Here is a 20596-nt window from a genome sequence, read left to right as displayed (position 1 = left end):
TCGGGTAACTAAGCGCAGGGCCGCGCTTAGTAACCCGATGTTTACCCTGGTTACCATCGTAAAAAAACAAACAGTACATACTTACATTCAGCTGTCTGTCCCTTGCCGTCTATTTCCTGCACTGACTGCTGGCCGCAAAGTGAAAGTGAAAGCACAGCACAGCGGTGAGTCACACAGCGGTGACTCACCGCTGTGGCTGTGCTCTGCTTTCACTTTGCGGCCAGCAGTCAGTGCAGCAAACAGACGGCAAGGGACAGACAGCTGAATGTAAGTATGTACTGTTTGTTTTTTTACGATGGTAACCAGGGTAAACATCGGGTTACTAAGCGCGGCCCTGCGCTTAGTTACCCGATGTTTACCCTGGTTACCGGGGACCTCGGGATCGTTGGTCGCTGGAGGGCTGTCTGTGTGACAGCTCTCCAGCGACCAAACAGCGACGCTGCAGCGATCCGGATCGTTGTCGGTATCGCTGCAGCGTCGCTAAGTGTGACGGTACCTTTACCATTGAGGTGCCTTGATACAGCACTCTGGGAACAGCCTATTTGTTGAGAAATTTCTTTCTGGGTCTTACCCTCTTGCTTGAGGGTGTCAATGATGGCCTTCTTGACATCTGTCAGGTCGCTAGTCTTACCCATGATGGGGGTTTTGAGTAATGAACCAGGCAGGGAGTTTATAAAAGCCTCAGGTATCTTTTGCATGTGTTTAGAGTTAATTAGTTGATTCAGAAGATTAGGGTAATAGGTCGTTTAGAGAACCTTTTCTTGATATGCTAATTTATTGAGACAGGTTTTTTGGGTTATCAGGAGTTGTATGCCAAAATCATCAGTATTAAAACAATAAAAGACCTGACAAATTTCAGTTGGTGGATAATGAATCTATAATATATGAAAGTTTAATTGTAATCATTACATTATGGTAAATAATGAAATTTAACACTATATGCTAATTTTTTGAGAAGGACCTGTATGTACCTATGGATGGGGCAGTTGGAAGAGCAACTGTCCAATAAGACCCCCAGATCAGATATTCTGCATTCCTTTCCCATAATGAAATCAGCAATGGCTTTCTTATCGGATATGACAGCCGAATCTGTTAGATTTTCAGCCCGTAATAGTTCTCTATCTAATGCGGCTAGGAGGGCAGTGTGGCTAAGGTCATGGTCAGGTGACAATGCCTCCAAATCCAAACTCTTCTCTATTCCGTTTTCAGGACAGAGGGTGTTTGGACCAGCTTTAGACTCCATCCTCGAGTCAGCCTTGGATAAAAAGAAGGGATTTCCGGAGGACAAACCTAAACGTTCTCAGTCCTTTCGGAGAGGTTTTTTCTCCAGAAAGCAGTTCGATCAGAGGGGTCAGGATCGGTCCAGCAGAGGATCCTACAGAGGCTCCCGGGGACAAAGTAGTAGGAACAGAGGTTCTTTCTTTAGCCCTTCCTATAAAAACAAGTCTTTATGACGCCACTCGCATCGGGGGGAGGCTTCGGAGGTTTGCAGGAAATTGGGCGCAAATTACGCAAAATCAATGGGTTCTCAGTACTGTATCCGAGGGTTGCAGTGTATAACTTTATTCTCCTCCCCCAGAAAGGTACATTACACCTACATTAGTCGTGGCAGATTCGGCTATACTGAAAGACTTACAGGACATGCTCAGGACAGAGGTAATAATTCCTGTCCCTCAGTCAGAGTTGGGGAAAGGTCACTACTCTTCCCTTTTCACTATCGCACGGCCATCAGGCGACACCCGCACTATAATAAACTTAAAGCCTTTAAACCATTGGGTGAGATACAAAAGGTTCCGCATGGAATCCATTCGTTCAGCAATCCCGCTTATAAATCAAAATGCGGTCATGTGTACTATCGACCTAAAAAGGGCCTACTACCAGGTCCCTGTACATCCTTTATCTCAGAACCTGCTGAGATTTGCAGTAGCTCTGCCATCTCGGACCTGCCACTATCAATTTCAGGGCCTCCCCTTCGGTCTGGCTTCTGCTCCTCGTATTTTTACCAAACTTGTATCAGAGATGGTGGCCTTCCTAAGGAAACAAGGCATCATAATAATTCCGTACTTAGACGATTTCCTTCTCGTGGCAGATTCTGTAAAGCTTCTGGAACCGAGTTACCATAAGGATGGCTATGAAGGTTCTAGGCCTAATGACAGCTTGTATACCATGCGTCAGATGGGCACAGGCACATTCAAAACAGCTACAAAAGCAGATCTTGTCCAGCTGGGATCGACGTCAGTCCGCACTAGAGGCTCCATTAACGCTGACTGGTCTAACACGAAGATCTCTCTTCTGGTGGATACGATCAGAAAATCTAAAGGTGGGAGTTCTGTGGATCACTTCCCCTTACGTAGTTATTACTACGCACGCCAGCGCAGGGGGCTGGGGAGCTCATCTACAAGGCAGAATTTTGCAAGGCAAGTGGCCAGAAAGTATAAAAAACAGATCGTCCAATTTCAGAGAACTCTACGCCGTATGGCAAGCATTGAGACACGATCAGCTCAGCCTCTCAGATTGTCACGTAAGAATATTCTCCGACAACGTAACAGTCTCATTCCTGAACCATCAGGGAGGACCAAGATATCAACCACTGCAGGACCTAGCAGAGATGATCTTCAGCTGGGCAGAGGACACAGTGCTATCTATAACGGCGATCCATCTAGAAGGATCCCAGAACGTGGTAGCGGATTACCTAAGCAGGCGGAACCTGTGTCCAACAGATTGGGAATTGGAGCAGAGCATATTTCGAAAGTAATGTCTCAGATGGGGAACTCCCAACATCGACTTATTCGCAAGCAGGAGGAACGCGAAGACCCCCAAGATTCTTCTCCCTGAACCCCTCGGATTTGCCAGAAGGGGTAGATGCTCTGAGCCAGAGATGGGATCAACCTCTGTCATATGCATTTCCACCACTGGCGTTAATTCCAGCTGTACTGCGAAAGATCAAGGAAGATCAGGCGGCAGTCATCCTAATCGTACCGCATTGGCCAAGAAGGAGCTGGTTTCCAGTGCTGGGGACTCTAGCAATCGACAATCCAGTCGAATTGCCCATTAGAGGGAAAGTCATTCACCAGGGTCCAGTGTATCATCCAGACCCAAGCAAACTCCGTCTTTCAGCCTGGATCCTGAAAGGGACATCCTGAAGTCAAAAGGTCTATCAGACCAGGTCATATCTACTATCCAAGGTAGTAGAAAACCAGTTACCTCAGCCACTTACAGGAAGATCTGGAAACGCTTTTGTCTAGAAGGTGGCTGGTCTGATGTTGTATCAGACTCTCCGGACATCCCTGGTATCTTAGACTTTCTACAGAAACGGTTTAATTTGGGTCTTCGTCCCAGCACTTTGAAGGTCCAGTTGTCCGTGCTAAGTTCATTCCCAGACTGTCCTTTGGCATCTCACCCATGGATAATAAGGTTTATTCGGGCCACCATTAGACAGCTGTCCCCATCTTGGGACCTTAACTTGGTTCTTAGGGCCCTATGCAAGGGCGTCTACTCTTCGGGGGATAATATGCCTATTTCTATTCTCACTCGTAAGATAGCTTTTTTTTAGTGGCGATCACTACGGCTAAGAGGGTTGGAGAGATTCAGGCTCTATGTATCGGAGATCCTTACCTACAGATCAGGGAAGACTGCCGAATCCTGAAATTAGATCCAGCCTTTATCCCGAAGGTAGCCTCTACTAAAAATAAAAATCAGGAAATTATTCTCCCTTCATTTTGTAATAACCCAGCTAACGACAAAGAAAGGGCCCTTCATTCTCTGGATGTTAGGCAGGGGGTATTAGACTACTTAATAGCCACAGACTCTTGGCGTATAGATCCAAACCTTTTCATTCTGTTCGGGGGAAAGAATAAGGGTAAGAAGGCCTCTATTGCACGTTGGATCACTAATGTAATTTCAGACGCTTATCGGTCAGAGGGTATTTCCCCTCCTTCAGGCTTAAAAGCACATTCTACCCGTGGTATTTCTGCCTCCTGGGCGGAGCGTGCGGGAGCTCCTGTAGAACAGATCTTTAAGGCCGCAACGTGGGCCAAGGCTGACACTTTCTGTAGACTTTAGAAGCTTGATGTAACTTCTGGTCAGCACACGGCTTTTGGGAGGAAAGTCCTCCAAGCGGTAATCCCATCCTGAGGAGGTTCTTTGGTATACTCCGGGGTGCTGTCAGGAGGGACGTCCTGGAAAATAGGTATTAGTCATACCGGTAATTATGTTTCCAGGAGTCCATACTGACAGCACCGGTAGTTCCCGCCCCCCACCCCCCCCCCATGTATGTAATAAACTCAGGTGTATTCAGACTTGTGCCTATATATTATTCTGTAATGTGATTATGTCATTAAAAATTTTATTTGCATTATTCCATGATTTGGTTCTTGTTACAACACTGAGGATTGGTGGGTGGAACTGGATATTTGTGTTTTCTGTTCCTGCGAGGAGGAGGACGTCGTCCTCCGGGGTGCTGTCAGTATGGACTCCTGGAAACCTAATTACCGGTATGACTAATACCTATTTTTGCAGCAATGACTGCTATAAGTCGCTTTGGATAAGTCTCTGAGCTTTCCACATCTTGCCTCTGGGATTTTTGCCCATTGCTCAATGCAATACTGCCCCAACTCCTTCAAGTTTGCTGTTCACCAGAGGAAACCATCTATCTTCAAGTCTGTCCACAGGTTCTCAGTTGAATTAAGGACTGGGCTTTGACTAGGCCACTCCAAAATATTTACTTGTTTCCCCTTAAACCACTCGAGTGTTGCTTTTGTAATATGTTTTGGATCATTGTCTAATTGGAAGTTGATCCTCTTTCCCAGTCTCAAATCACTGACAGACTGAAACAAGTTATACTCAAGAAGATCCATTTATTTGCACCATCCATCTTTCCCTCGACTCGGATGATTTTCTCTTTCCCTGCTGCCAAAAAACAGCTTCACAGCATGATGCTGCTTATCACCATGTTTCACTGTTGGGATGATGTTCTTGGGGTGATGAGCTGTGTTGGTTTGGCGGCAGACATACCGTATTCCTTGGAGACCAAAAAGTTCAATTTTGATCTCATCTGACAACAGCACCTTCCTCCATGCATTTGGGACGTTGCCCACATGTCTTTTGGAAAACTCAAATCGAGCCTTATAATTTTTGTGTGTATATAAAGGCTTTTTTCCAGGACGTCACTCCTGAGAGCACCATTAGGAGGGCGTCCTTCATATCCTTCATAGGGACAGGAACACACAAGAGGATAAAAGGCCCCTTCCTCCACCAACCATCAGTATTTTTTCTGTCCTTATCAGGGACATACGCATGAGTGTCTATTGGAGAGTGCCCCATTTCTTGCGCCAAATCTAAGATCGTAAGGCAAGCTATATGGCTGAAAACATAGTAGGGGATAGCCACTCTAAGAATAAGTTGTGTTCCATTCCCTTTTCCTGTCTCCAAGTATTTCCACCAGTACTGGACGACATACTAGAAAAAGAATCAAGACGATTAGAAGGGATTTCCAGAAGAGAAATCTTAAGTATCATTCTTTCAGAGGCCTTGTTCCCGTAAGAGACTGGATTACACAGGTAAAGGGAAGACTGGTAGATGGAGCTACCCAAAGGGAGACCTGGCAAGGAATACCTTTCCCAATCCAACAAGTGGCGCAGGGAGACCATAATGCGAGGAAAGAGGGAGGAAAACTCCAAAACTTTCACAAGGCCTGGACAGGGATATCCAGAAACCCGTTGATACTCCAAAGAATAGAGAAAGGATACAAAATAGAGTAAGTAGGCCATAAGGGGCAGCACGGTGGTGCAGTGGTTAGCACAGCAGCCTTGCAGCGCTTTAGTCCTGGGTTCAAACCCCACCAAAGAGTTTTTATGTTCTCTCCGTTTTTGCGTGGGTCACCTCTGGGTACTCCGGTTTCCTCCCACATTCCAAAGACATACTGATAGGGAATTTAGATTGTGAGCCCCATCGGGGACAGTGATGATAATGTGTGCAAACTGTAAAGCGCTGCGGAATATCTTAGCGCTATATAAAAAAATAAAAATAAAGATTATTATAAGGAAGCTGTTGAATTCAGGATACCAGAAACAAGATTATTTCTGGCATACTATTCAAATCTATTTAAAAACAGAAAAAACAAAACCTGGAGGCGAGTACTGCACAATTATAAATCTATTATAAATCTCCGATCTCTAAACGTATACAAAAAATTCTAAATTGAATCGATAAGATCAACGATTCCACTAATCAGGAGGAACATGTTGGTGTACGCTAGACCTTTTAAAGAAGTGTTATCCTATGCCTAGCCATCCTCACAGTCAGAAATACCGTACTTAAGATTTGCATTAAGATGAGGGAGTCATTCAGCATTACTAATTCAGATGCCTTCCGTTTGGTCTTTCCGCAGCCCCAAGTGTTTTCATCAATCTGGTGGGAGATGTTATGGCCTTTTGAGAGAAAAAAGGCGTATTAATTGTGCAATATCTGAACAATTTCCTGTTGATTTACAGAGTTAACCCAGCAAGTAAAGGTACCGTCACACATAACAATATCGTTAACGATATCGTTGCTTTTTGTGACGTAGCAACGATATCGTTAAGGAAATCATTATGTGTGACAGCGACCAACGATCAGGCCCCTGCTGGGAGATCATTGGTCGCTGCAGAAAGTCCAGAACTTATTTTCGTCGCTGGACTCCCTGCAGACATCGCTGAATCGGCGTGTGTGATGCCGATCCAGCGATGTCTTCACTGGTAACCAGGGTAAACATCGGGTTACTAAGCGCAGGGCCGCGCTTAGTAACTCGATGTTTACCCTGGTTACAAGCGTTAACGTAAAAAAAACAAACACTACATACTTACCTTCCGTGTCTGTCCCCGGCGCTCTGCTTCCCTGCACTGGCTGTGAGCGCCGGCCAGCCGGAAAGCACAGCGGTGACGTCACCGGTCTGCTTTCCGGCTGACCGGCGCGGACAGTGCAGAGGAAAGCAGAGCGCCGGAGGACAGACACGGAAGGTAAGTATGTAGTGTTTGTTTTTTTTTACGTTTACGCTGGTAACCAGGGTAAACATCGGGTTACTAAGCGCGGTCCTGCGCTTAGTAACCCGATGTTTACCCTGGTTACCAGGGGACTTCGGGATCGTTGGTCGCTGGAGAGCGGTCTGTGTGACAGCTCTCCAGCGACCAAACAGCGACGCTGCAGTGATCGACATCGTTGTCGGTATCGCTGCAGCATCGCTTAGTGTGACGGTACCTTAAGAGCGTTATAATCCACTGTCTTAGGCTAGTTTCACCTTTGGGGTTGAATCCACAGCGTATCTTCCGTAACCTCAAACGCACGATAAATGCGTAAGCTGATGCGTCTAAAAACCGTTGCGTTTGCATGCGGTCAAAAAAAGCCGCAGCGTTTGCATGCTTTTTCATGCGTTTTGCATGCGTTTGCGTTTTTTGTGCGTATGGTGGAAAATTTTACAGGAGAAAAATCTAGATAAGCAGACACCGCCAATGGGACAACAGTGGGTGTGTGTTATGGGATATCTTTTATATAGAGCCTTGGACAGCTGAAATGTGTCACAATGGATCTTCGCATGGAGAGCTTTTATTTCAACCTGGATTTAAGTATAAAGCTGTTTCTTGCCTATGCGTTTGCTTGTGAGCAACAAAGAAATAAAGAAACATGGAGAAGATGGCGTCGGCGTTATTGGAGACACCCCATTATTGAAGTCTGGGAGAGCCGTGGAGCCTACCACAACCTATACAGCGAGCTCAATGCCAACCCGAAGAAATTTCCGGAATATACCAGGATGTCTCGAGACCTTCTGGGATTTGCTTGGTCGTGTCCAAGGAGCCATCCGGGGACAGGACACCCAGCTTCGTAGAGCGATTCCTGCAGAGGAACGTCTCCTGGTTACATTAACGTACGTAATAATTCTAAACAAACGCCTGTTATAATTATTATTGTTCTGCTTTGTATTAATTTTTTTTTCTCCTTTATCTGTTTAGCTTCTTAATTTTTTTTTCTTTCTCTGTTTAGCAGATTCCTGGCTACCGGAGAGCCTATCATCGCTCCAATTTCAGTACCGGCTAGGAATTTCCACCCTGTCTGGAATTGTTGCGGACACCTGCCGGGCTTTGAGGAACGTTCTCATGGATTAATCTATTCCCCTACCCACTGCGGAAATGTGGCTGGAAATTGCCCACAAATTCTGATGTGTGTGTAATTTCCCCAACTGTTTGGGTGCAGTGGATGGAAAGCACATACGGATTACCAAACCCACCATAACTGGATCGGAGTACTTTAACTACAAGAATTTTTTTTTTCTGTAGTGCTCATGGCAATAGCATATACAGACTGTTGCTTTATCGCCGTGGACATTGGAGCTTTTGGCCGTGGCAATGACTCCCAGACTATTAAGAACTCTGATATGGGCCGACGTTTATATGGAAAAAAATTTAATTTACCCCTGCCATGACCTCTCCCCAACACTCAAGGCCCACCGATGCCATTTGTTATGTTTGGGGATGAGGCCTTTCAGATGTGTGAAAACCTACTGAAGCCATATTCCAGTCGGGACTTGAACCACACTAAGGCTATGTGCACACGTTGCGGATTAGCCTTTGGAATTTCTGGTGCAGATTCTGCCTCTCCTGGCAAAAAACGCAGCTTCAGATTTGTCGCGTGTGCGTTTTTGCTGCGGATTTTTTGCGGATTTATTGCGTTTTTTACCTCTGCGGATTTCTATAATGGAATGGGTACAAAAACGCTGCAGATCCGCAAAAAAGAAGTGACATGCTACTTTTAATCTGCAGCGTTTCCACACTGGATTTTCCGCAACGTGTGCACAGCTTTTTTTTTTTTTCTCATTGATTTACATTGTACTGTAAATCAATTGCGGATCTGCAGCGTTTCTGGACTGCAAAAAACGCTGCGGATCCGCAGAGAATCCGCAACATGTGCACATACCCTAATAGGTTATTTAACTACAGACTGAACAGGGCCCGAAGAACTGTTGAGTGTACATTTGGGATTCTTGTCTCAAAATGGCGCATTCTTGGGACAGCCATTAATCTAAAAATGGAGACAGTTGATGAGGTTGTCAGAGCCTGTGTGGTTCTCCACAATTACATGATGGCGAAGGAGTGACCCAACATTGAATTGGATGAACCAGTTGCAAACCCATTGCCAGATTACCAGCATCACCATCTGCGGTCAACAGTTGAAGTTGCCCACATGCGGGACCAATTTGCTGCCTACTTTGTTTGACATCGGACGTTTGGCATGGCAAGACAGTGACTCCATCTGACTTATACTGAATGCTTCCATCGGTGATATGTCTGAATCCTGCATTTTGTAGATTTAGATACCATCCCCATGCAGTGCTCACTGTAGAGCACAGGAACCAGGCCTTAGCTTCCCAGAAGTCTGACCCCACCGATCAAATTTTGATGGCTCATCAGAAGCAATAGCCCTCATTTCTAAAAATCTGCCTCTCTATTCAGGTGAAATCCGCTTAGGTTTATTTTTAGTATTCTCTTGTATTTTATACTTTCCAATGATGCAGAATACACATTCACCTAGTTGTCCAGCTCTCATTTTACTGCATTTCTGGTAGGTTAGTAGTCTCGGTAAATGGATCGTAGCCCACATTAAATAGTCGCCTGCCTTAGTGATTCTCGCTTCAGAAGACTAATGTGAGCACTGCAGGAAGGAACATGGCCGAACATACTGAGAAAACAATGCGCCCTCTGTCACACTCTTCCCCTCTGTCAATGCGTTTACAAAAGAGTGAAATCTTCCATGTATCTGGAGTAGGGATCATCCTGTCCTTTCTACACTACATGCTGTGGCTGGCATCCATTAATTTTAAGCTGCAGTTCTGTCTCTGCGTCTGCCACACTGCTAAATACTAATCTCCGCTGTGTGGCACTGGGACTGGCATGCGATCTAATAGAACACGCTGGTAATGCCGCTGATAGTGTGCAGCATTTAATTACGCTCTTAGTATTCTGTACCTGCCAGCGAGCACACCAAGTGAATACATATAGGCCTGTAATAAAACACCGTAATTGGGGCTCTGCAGATACTGACTCGTATCTTTCACCATAAAGATAGCTTTTTACAACTTATCGGAACGGGCAGCATGAAGCAAGGGCAGAAACCATTATTGCAGAGAACTATATTTAAAGGGACTCTGTCAACATAGAATGACTGCTCAGACCAAGTCCCACCGCTCGGTGCTTCACGGGGGGCAGTCGTTTAACTACACCTTACCTCCTTCTGGCTTTCCATCTTTCTTTGCCTTCCCAGGCTCTACAAAGCCAGAACTGTCAATCAAAGAAGACTGAGGGCTGAGATTGAGGGAAAACAAGCAGGTGGGAAGGTGTTTTTAACCCCTTAACGACCGCCGATATGCCTTTTAACGGCGGCCGCTAAGGGTACTTAAACCACAGCGCCGTTAATTAACGGCGCTGTGGGAAAAGTAAATGGCGCCCCCAAAGTCGGATTTTCTTCGGGGTCTCGGCTGCCGGGGGTAGCCGAGACACCAGAGAACATGATTCGGGTTTTTTTTTACCGACCCCGCTTTTGCGATCGCCGGTAATTAACCATTTACCGGCAATCGCAAAAAAAAACGCGATTTCTTTTTAATTTCTCTGTCCTCTGATGTGATCGCACATCAGAGGACAGAGGAATGGGGTCCCAGGTAGACCCCCAATACTTACCTGTTTCCCCCGGTGCTCCTCGTGGCTCCCGGTCTTCAAAATGGCGGACGCATGCGCAGTGCGCCCGCCGGCCGGCCCCGGTAGAATCTTTGGGGTCTCAGCTGCCGGGGGTAGCCAAGACCCCAAAGAACATGATCGGGGTCGGTTTTACCGACCCCTGTTTTGCGATCGCTGGTAATTAACTGTTTACCGGCGACCGCAAAAAAAAAAAAAGCAAAGTGTAATTCTCTGTCCTCTGATGTGATCGCACATCAGAGGACAGAGAAATAGGGGGATTCGGGGACCCTATCATAGTTACCGGTGTCCCTGGGTCCTCCTGCTGCTCCTCCTGGCCACCGGCAGGAGAAAGCAGTTGGGGCTAAAATTAGGGCTAGGGTTGGGGCTAAAATTAGGGCTAGGGTTGGGGCTAAATTTAGGGTTGGGGCTAAATTTAGGGTTAGGGTTGGGGCTAAATTTAGGGTTAGGGTTGGCGCTAAATTTAGGGTTAGGCTTCTTTCACACTTACGTCGGTACGGGGCCGTCGCAATGCGTCGGCCCGACATACCGACGCACTTTGTGAAAATTGTGCACAACGTGGGCAGCGGATGTAGTTTTTCAACGCATCCGCTGCCCAATCTGTGTCCTGGGGAGGAGGGGGCGGAGTTACGGCCACGCATGCGCGGTAAGAAATGGCGGATGCGACGTACAAAAAACGTTACATTGAACTTTTTTTGTGCTGACTGTCCGCCAAAACACAACTGATCCAGTGCACGACGGACACGACGTGTGGCCATCCGTCACGATCCGTCGGCAATACAAGTTTATGGGCAAAAAACGCATCCTGCGGGCACATTTGCAGGATCCGTTTCTTGTCCAAAACGACGGATTGCGACGGATGCCAAACGACGCAAGTGTGAAAGTAGCCTTAGGGTTAGGGTTGGGGCTAAAGTTAGGGCTAGGGTTGGGGCTAAAGTAAGGGTTAGGTTTGGGATTAGGGTTAAGGTTAGGGGTGTATTGGGATTAGGGTTAGGTTTGAGGTTAGGATTGAGATTAGGATTAGGGGTGTGTTGGATTTAGGGTTTTGATTAGGGTTATGGTTAAGGTTGACATTAGGGTTGTTTTGGGGTAACGGTTGTGATTATGGTTAGGGTTAGTGATTAGGATTATGGATCAGGTTGGGATTAGGGTTAGGGGTGTGTTGGGGTTAGGGTTGGAGCTAGAATTGGGGGGTTTCCACTGTTTAGGTACATCAGGGGGTCTCCAAGCACGACAGCCAATTTTGCGCTCAAAAAGTCAAATGTTGCTCCCTCCCTTCTGAGCTCTGCCGTGCGCCCAAACAGTGGGTTACCCCCACATATGGGGCATCAGCGTACTCAGGATAAATTGAACAACTTTAGTGGTCCAATTTCTTTTGTTACCCTTGTGAAAATAAAAACTTGGGGGCTAAAAAAACTTTTGAGGAAAAATTTTTTTTTTTTTTTTTTTATGACTCTGCATTATAAACTTATGTGAAGCACTTGGGCATTCAAAGTTCTCACCACACATCTAGATAAGTTCCATGGGGGGTCTAGTTTCCAAAATGGGGTCACTTGTGGGGGATTTCTACTGTTTAGGCACATCAGAGGCTCTCCAAACACGACATGGCGTCCGATCTCAATTCCAGACAATTCTACATTGAAAAAGTAAAACGGCACTCCTTTTCTTCCAAGCTCTGCGGTGCGCCTAAACAGTGGTTTACCCCCACATATTGGGTATCGACGTACTCAGGAGAAATTGCACTACAACTTTTATGGTCTAATTTCTCCTGTTACCCTTGTGAAAATAAAAATTTGGGGGCAAAAAGATCATTTTTGTAGAAAAAATGCAATTTTTTTTTTTTTTTTCCACGGCTCTACGTTATAAACTTCTGTGAAGCACATGGGGGTTCAAAGTGCTCACCACACATCTAGATAAGTTCCTTAAGGGGTCTAGTTTCCAAAATGGTGTCCCTTGTGGGGAGTTGCCACTGTTTAGGCACATCAGGGGCTCTCTAAACGTGACATGGCGTCCAATCTCAATTCCAGCCAATTCTGCATTGAAAAAGTCAAACGGCGCTCCTTCACTTCCAAGTTCTGCGGTGCGCCCAAAAAGTGGTTGACCCCCACATATGGGGTATTGGCGTATTCAGGAGAAATTGCATAACAAAATGTATGGTTACATTTCTGTTTTTACACATGTGAAAATAAAAAAAATGGTTCTGAATTAAGATGTTTGCAAAAAAAAGTTAAATGTTCATTTTTTCCTTCCACATTGTTTCAGTTCCTGTGAAGCACGTAAAGGGTTAATAAACTTCTTGAATGTGGTTTTGAGCACCTTGATGGTGTAGTTTTTAGAGTGGTGTCACACTTGGTTATTTTCTATCATATAGACCCCTCAAAATGACTTCAAATGTGATGTGGTCCCTAAAAAACAATGGTGTTGTAAAAATGAGAAATTGCTGGTCAACTTTTAACCCTTATAACTCCCTAACAAAAAAAAATTTTGTTTCCAAAATTGTGCTGATGTAAAGTAGACATGTGGGAAATGTTATTTATTAACTATTTTTTGTGACATATCTCTCTGATTTAAGGGCATAAAAATACAAAGTTTGAAAATTGCAAAATTTAAAATTTTTTTGCCATATTTCCGTTGTTTTCATAAATAATCGCAAGTAATATCGAAGAAATGTTACCACTAACATGAAGTACAGTATGTCACGAAAAAACAATCTCAGAATCAGCGGGATCTGTTGAAGCGTTCCAGAGTTATAACCTCATAAAGGGACAGTGGTCAGAATTGTAAAAATTGGCTCGGTCATTAAGTACCAAATTGGCTCTGTCACTAAGGGGTTAAATTCCAGTGTAATTAAACTTCTGCAGTGTTAATTGTGTGGTAAAGATGACCTGACAATATGATTTTCAAGGTCAGTGTATTTGCAGCAATAGCAAATTTGTTTTATAATTTTATTTTTAATTCCATAAATTTTATGGGAAATAAAAAGTTGGTGGTTGAATTTTCTGAAACCTGTAACTTTTTTTTCCAACTTTTACATTGATGGAGTTGTGTGAGAGTTTTCTTTTTGTATGGTGGGCTAATCTTTATATTGATGCTATTTTGAGTTGCATACAATTTTGATTGCTTTTTATTGCACTTATTTGGGAGGTGCTTTGATTCAAACCCATGATTTTAGCGATTCAACTTTCCCTCTTTACCCTAGGTGAGAGACCAGAATAATGAGCCTTTCTTGATTAATATAACACTTGGGCTCTATTTGAAGTGACAGGAAATTTACAATTCCAAAATGTACTGGACTACATCACTTACCTTGTTTACACCAGATAACTCTTTATCACTACTCCAGAGGTTGATCAGTGATGGCCACACCGATTGGCAGGACAAGGAACTTTTGTCCCCAATAGAATGGAACAGCTTTTCCATCAGGGCTGTGGAGTTGGTAAGCCAAACCGCCGACTCCTCAATTTCCCTGACTATGACCCAACATCACTGGTCACTACTGAGCATGTACATAAAGTGCAGCACAGACTCATCTCCTCTAAAAGCCGAGATCCTCAGATCAGGAACAGAACGGACACTTATAGGACATTTCAGAACTTTCCCAATTTATTATGACAACATTTACTGTTCATCCCACACTGACCTACTGAACCAATTTCTTATATATTTTAGGAGTCGGAGTCAGACCATAGAGAATGAATGGAGAGGTGGTTTGGTTTCTGACCTGCTGCTTCATTTTGTAACTGATAAAAGTTCCCAATGGGAATAAATAGTACCCATTTGCTGATTGGTGTGGTTCCAGGGGTGGGTCCCCATCGATCAGCAAGTTATCTCCTATCCAGTGGATGGGTTATAAATGGTGATAACCCTTTATTCTGTTAGAGGCTCTGTCATCTCTTAGTAAAAACTCCTAGAATAGCAATGCTGGTACACCTTTACCTCCAGAATTGTGCATTGTGCAATTCCTGTGTTATCACTCCTAATGAATGGATTGACAACTGGGAGTTGCCATTTTCTAGGCCATGGTGACTTGTATACAATTTTTGGCCACCATGTGGCATCATACCCTCACACCCCGAATAACCTGGGGAATATTAATACAAATATACATGAATTAATACATTTCTATTATTAACAGAACAACAATGAAATAGTTATGAGAAGATAAGAAATGTTATTGTGTGGGGCATGTTACTAATTACTTAGAGAATTATGACGAGAGCAGTAAGATATCTTTATAGTATAATTTATATGACCTTTGAAGAAATCTCAGGAGAAATTGAAAATATCCATTTAAGGGTGAACAACATTTTTCTTTAACATATGCAAGCGTTAAATAGCATTGTTTTTGTGATAAAGTTTACAACTTATTTTTCTTGCCACTTTTGAAAAGTTGATTGCATTGGGCAAACGGGGCATGTCCACCCTAAGGCTATGTGCACACGTTAAGGAATTTTCACTTTTTTTTTTTACACCATAAAAACGCGATAAAACCGCAAAAAAAATGCATCCATTAAGCATCCTATTTTTAGAATGCATTCCGCATTTTTTTTTGTGCACATGCTGCGTTTTTTTCCGCTGCGGAATCGCATTCCGGAAAAAAATGCAGCATGCTCATTAAAGTGCGGAATCACGGGGATTCCGCACACATTGGAATACATTGATCCGCTTACTTCCTGCATGGGGCTATGCCCACTATGCGGGAAGTAAGCGGATCATGTGCAGATGGTACTCAAGGTGGAGGAGAGGAGACTCTCCTCCAGGCTCTGTGTACCATATAATTGTTAAAAAAAAAAAAAGAATTAAAATAAAAAATCTTGATATTCTCACCTTCCGGCGTCCCGCGCAGCTTTCCGCTCCTCGCGACGCTCAGGTCCCAGTAATGCATTGCGAAAATGACATGTGATGACGTAGCGGTCTCGCAAATCATTACTGGGACTGGAGCATCGTGAGGAGCGGGAAAGCTGCGCGGGACGCCGGAAGGTGAGAATATCATTTTTTTAAAAAAAATTTTTTATTATTATTTTTAACACTCTATCTTTTATTATTGATGCTGCATAGGCAGCATCAATAGTAAAAAGTTGGTCACGCTTGTCAAACACTGTTTGACAAGTGTGACCCACCTGTCAATTAGTTTTCCAAGCAATGCTACAGATCGCTTGGAAAACGCTAGCATTCTGCAAGCTAATTAAGCTTTCAAAACGCTAGTGTTTAGCGGGAATACGCATGCCAATTCCGCATGCCATATAACCGCAGCAGGAGTTGCAGAATTTGTGCCAGAAATTGGTGTAAATTATAATGTAAATTTACCACTTGTCGTAACAACCAGAATTTTAATTTCTGGTGTACAGACAAAGATATGCTAACTTTATTAAAGGGCTTGGTCATTTACTAAGACAAACCTTCTAAAATACTGGATTCCCTGATGTAAAATGTAAATAACAGATACCTCTCACCACAACTGCACTGTATGAGCGATGTCAGTGCCTGGTCTCCCGGTAATTGTGTGACACTGTTATATATCTGTGACTAATAGGCCACAGTTCTTACACTTCCTTCACACATACAAACAAGTATGACAACTGTAGCCCATTAGTGGCCACTGATTCACTACAGTGCTCATGTGTAGAGATGGGCGAACAGTAAAGTTTGGTGTCCGTACCGAACCCCTACTGTTTGGGCACGGACAGCGAACATAGACTTCATCAGGAAGTTCGTGTTATTGTTTGGGTTCGGCTGTCTGAACACTGGGTGTTTGTCTCGCTGTCGTGTGTATGACAGCACGGCAATCACTGCTTCTGATCGGCGGTGAAATCATCCCCGCCGGTAAGAGCCGCGGTTCCCACGATCTCAAAAGACAGTGTGAGCGCACAGCTGTGATTGAAAGTATACATTTTACTTCCGGTCACTGGTGTCAGCTGATGGGACTACCGCTCCCATCATCCGACTCCTGCTGCTGCTAATAACACAGAGAGCAGGAGCTGCTGATTGGTGTATTCATTGGCCGGCTCCAGCACTGTAAATAAATTATTAAAAAACCTGCGTGGGTTCCCCTGTATTTTTTAATAACCAGCAAGGCAAAACTCACAGCTGGGGGATGCATCATTCGGCTGTCAGTTTCAACAAGGCTGGTTATCAAGAACTAGATGGTGGCCCGATTCTAACGCATCGGGTATTCTAGAATATGCAGAGTAGTATATAGCACAGCCCACGGAGTATATAGCACAGCCCACGGAGTATATAGCACAGCCCACGGAGTATATAGCACAGCCCACGGAGTATATAGCACAGCCCACGGAGTATATAGCACAGCCCACGGAGTATATAGCACTGCCCACGGAGTATATAGCACTGCCCACGGAGTATATAGCACTGCCCACGGAGTATTTAGCACTGCCCACGGAGTATTTAGCACTGCCCACGGAGTATTTAGCACTGCCCACGGAGTATATAGCACTGCCCACGGAGTATATAGCACTGCCCACGGAGTATATAACACAGGCCACACAGTAAGTATATAGCACAGCCACGTGCTATATGACAGGCCACGCAGTATCTAACACAGCCCACGTAGTATATAGCAATGTGGGCACCATATCCCTGTTAAAAAAATAATTAATATAAAAAGTTATATATTCACCTTCCGGCGGCCCCCGGATCCAGCCCAGGTCTTTAACGATGCTCCTCGCAACGCTCCATTCCCAGTAATGCCTTGCGGCAATAACACTTGATGATTTAGTGGTCTCACGAGACCGCTACGTCATTGCCGCAATGCTTTCTTGGGACCGGAGCGTCGCGAGGAGCGGGAAAGGCGTCGGAAGGTGAGAATATAATTTTTTTTTTTTTAATTCTTATTATTTTTAACATTAGATCTTTTTACTATTGATGCTGCATAGGCCGCATCAATAGTAAAAAGTTGGTCACACAGGGTTAATAGCAGCGTTAACGGACTGCGTTACACCGTATTATGCCATGGTATAACGCAGTCCGTTTAACTATGGGGGCACTGACTGGAGGGGAGTAGGGAGGGGGCACTGACTGGAGGGGAGTAGGGAGGGGCCAATTCGCAGCCGGACTGTGCCAGTCGCTGATTGGTCGCGGCCATGACAGACAGACGGAAGTACCCCTTAGACGATTATATAGGTAGAGGGGTCTCCTCACGCTGTATTTTGTAATTATTTAAATAATTTTAAAAAGTGTGGGGTCCCCCCCATTTTTGACAACCAGCATTGCCAAAGCAGACAGCTGGGGGCTGGTATTCTCAGACAGGTAAGGGGCCATGGATATTTCCCCCCTCCCAGCCTAAAGATGGCAGCCTGCAGCTGCTCAGGCACATCCATTAGATGTGCCAATTCTGGTTCTTTGCCCGGCTCTTCCCACTTGCCCTGTAGTGGTGGCAAGTGGGGTTTATATTTGTTGGGTTGATGTCACCTTTGTATTGTCAGGTGACATCAAGCCCATGGCTTAGTAATGGAGACAGCTATCCATTGCTATTCCTATAGTTGTATTGTAAATAAAGACACAGCAAGAATAAAGTCTTTTGTTAGAAATAAAACAAAACACACTTTTACTTTTTTATTTAAAAATAAGTTATACCCACCAAACACCTATTCCACCAAAGCCCTTATTCTCCTGTAATAAACCAAAAATAAAAAACAGCCATATCCCTCACCTGTCAGTCGTTCTGTCCCATGCCGTAATCCGTGTCTGGGGGAAAACAGTTTTTAACCTGGATGGTGCCAAGATGCGACCGTCCAGGCTGAAAACCACTGGTGAATGAGCTGCTGCGAGCGCATACTCCGTGACCGGCGGTGATGTCATTGAGGTTACCTCCGTTCACAGAGGCTGCATTTTTAAAAAAAAAATTATTTAAATATTTAAAGCATACGGCGTGGGGACCCCTCTATTCTTGATAATCAGCCTTGCACATGACAGCGTGGCAAACACTGGATGTTCGGGCCCCCCATTCAAGTGAATGGTGTCCGGGGACTGTTCTGGTACCCGAACGCAAACTTTTTATAACTGTTCGGCAGGACATGAACATCTAGGTGTCCGCCCATCTCTTCTCACGTGGCATAACAGACCGGGTAACTGGGAGACCTGGCACGAAAAGTGATGGAACGGTGCTGGTGCTGGAGGTCTCTAGTATTTTTATATTGAATAACAAGTCTCTAATTTTCTCTTTTTCTGCAATTTACTATTTGCTGTTTAAGTTACTGACAAAATCTGTCAGCAATGGCTGCTCCCCTGGGCAGGGAGCGCAGTGCTTACAAGTGCTTTTCAATATAGCTTGCCTGTTCTGGTCTCTAAATCGCAGTCTACAGAGGGTTATCCACTTTTTTTTTTCCTTTACATGCTGTAAATAAACTCGCTGAAAAGCTTCTACCACTATTACAAAAATAGGGTTTCCAGGCATTTGATCTGAAATTAACTTTTTGAAGACCTTTTGAGCATGTAGATCACAACTGAAGAGGATTACAAGTTGGGGTATGTGCAGATGATCAGTAAACGCTGGGTTGGACGCTGCGTACTTGTGCAGCATCCAGTTGTTACAGCATAATGGATGAGATTTCCAAAAATCTAACGTCCCACTATCCATCCACAGATGCCCGCGCTCACTCGCAGAGATGGACATGCGGCACGTCCTTCCAGACTGCAGCATGCCAATTTCTCTTGCGGAGACGCTAGTCTCCTTGAGAGAAATTTTACCCATAGAATGTATTGGATGTGGTGAATCCACACGGTTCAGTGAGCACATGCGGAATCACCTGTGTTCAGTAGACTGCAGCGCTTTTGACGCAGTGAACATATGCTGCGTCCAAAGAGCTGCCACTTCCGGATAGTCTGCAAATACCCTTAGATGCCAGCAACTATTTAGGTGCTGGGATCATCCAGACTCCAGCCTAACATGTGGTCTTATTACATCTTTGATCTGCAGTCTACATATCAATTTTCTTTGCAGGACGTGCAGAAACACTCGGTCCACACACTCGTGTTCAGATCTCTGAAGAGGACTCATGACATGTTTGTGGCAGACAATGCCAAGCCGATCCCAATAGATGAAGAAAGGTAAAATGCATATCCGTCTGTCATTCTTTGTAATGGGCTTTAAAGAGTTACCGTCATTTTAATTTCATAAATCATGAAAATAAGAAACTTTGTAATGTATCTGATCATAGAAATTTTCCTTTTTCTGCTTCTGATCAACACCCTGCTATACACACATATATTCTCTGTGCGTGCAAATAGCTTTGCTACATACCCACTCACATGTCTGCTACACGCTTTGTATACACTCCATTTTGAGGTTTCTTCCATGCATGTGACTGATAATGACCTGAAAGGTCCTTCAGCTTGTCAGGACCTGCAGCATTTGTGAAGCCCTAGGGATATTCGGATCCTGGTAGTTTCTCTCCTGCCTTGCACAGATCGCACTTCTCAGTGTTGAGCTGGAGGATAAAGCGCTGTATCTCGACACAGTTCTCTTAACACTGTGTCAGCGTTCTCCTCGATCTTATGATGCTGCTGCTGCTGAGCTAAAAGATGCATGCTTTGTAGCGGGATTTTTCTGACTAAATATTTTTTTGGACTATCAAACACACTATGCTAAATCATTGTTAAAATTCCCCCCTAAGAATGCCCTTCCAGGCTCTAATTATTACCCTCCGGTTGCCATTGGCTCTATCCTGCCGTAGTTCCACTTCTTCTGGTCAAGCATCCATAGGGGAGTATCTCTTAGCCATCTGTGAGAAAGCGCAGTAGAAGATGTTATGTGGACACCTATCAAAACTGAATAAGTGTTCCTATGAGATTGCAATATTTTCCCTTACACTTACCTCCATTGCAAATGTGATACTATTCCCAGGAATGACCATTCTTTCTCT

At 44.5% G+C, this 20596-nt stretch overlaps 1 protein-coding gene across 1 annotated transcript in view; it reads left to right on the top strand.

The window, feature by feature from the left end:
* PLRG1 (pleiotropic regulator 1) overlaps positions 1-20596 on the top strand; it is a 146410-nt gene that overhangs the window by 24317 nt on the left and 101497 nt on the right. The window contains exon 2 of the mRNA XM_069744101.1: positions 19675-19781. Coding sequence (XP_069600202.1) covers positions 19675-19781 — 107 coding nt within the window. The remainder of the gene's footprint in view (positions 1-19674; positions 19782-20596) is intronic.

Source organism: Ranitomeya imitator, chromosome 1, assembly GCF_032444005.1.
Source record: "Ranitomeya imitator isolate aRanImi1 chromosome 1, aRanImi1.pri, whole genome shotgun sequence".
Taxonomy (NCBI): Eukaryota; Metazoa; Chordata; class Amphibia; order Anura; family Dendrobatidae; genus Ranitomeya; species Ranitomeya imitator.
The sequence above is the reverse complement of the archived record's forward strand: the minus strand, read 5'-3'. Positions and strand labels throughout refer to the sequence as shown.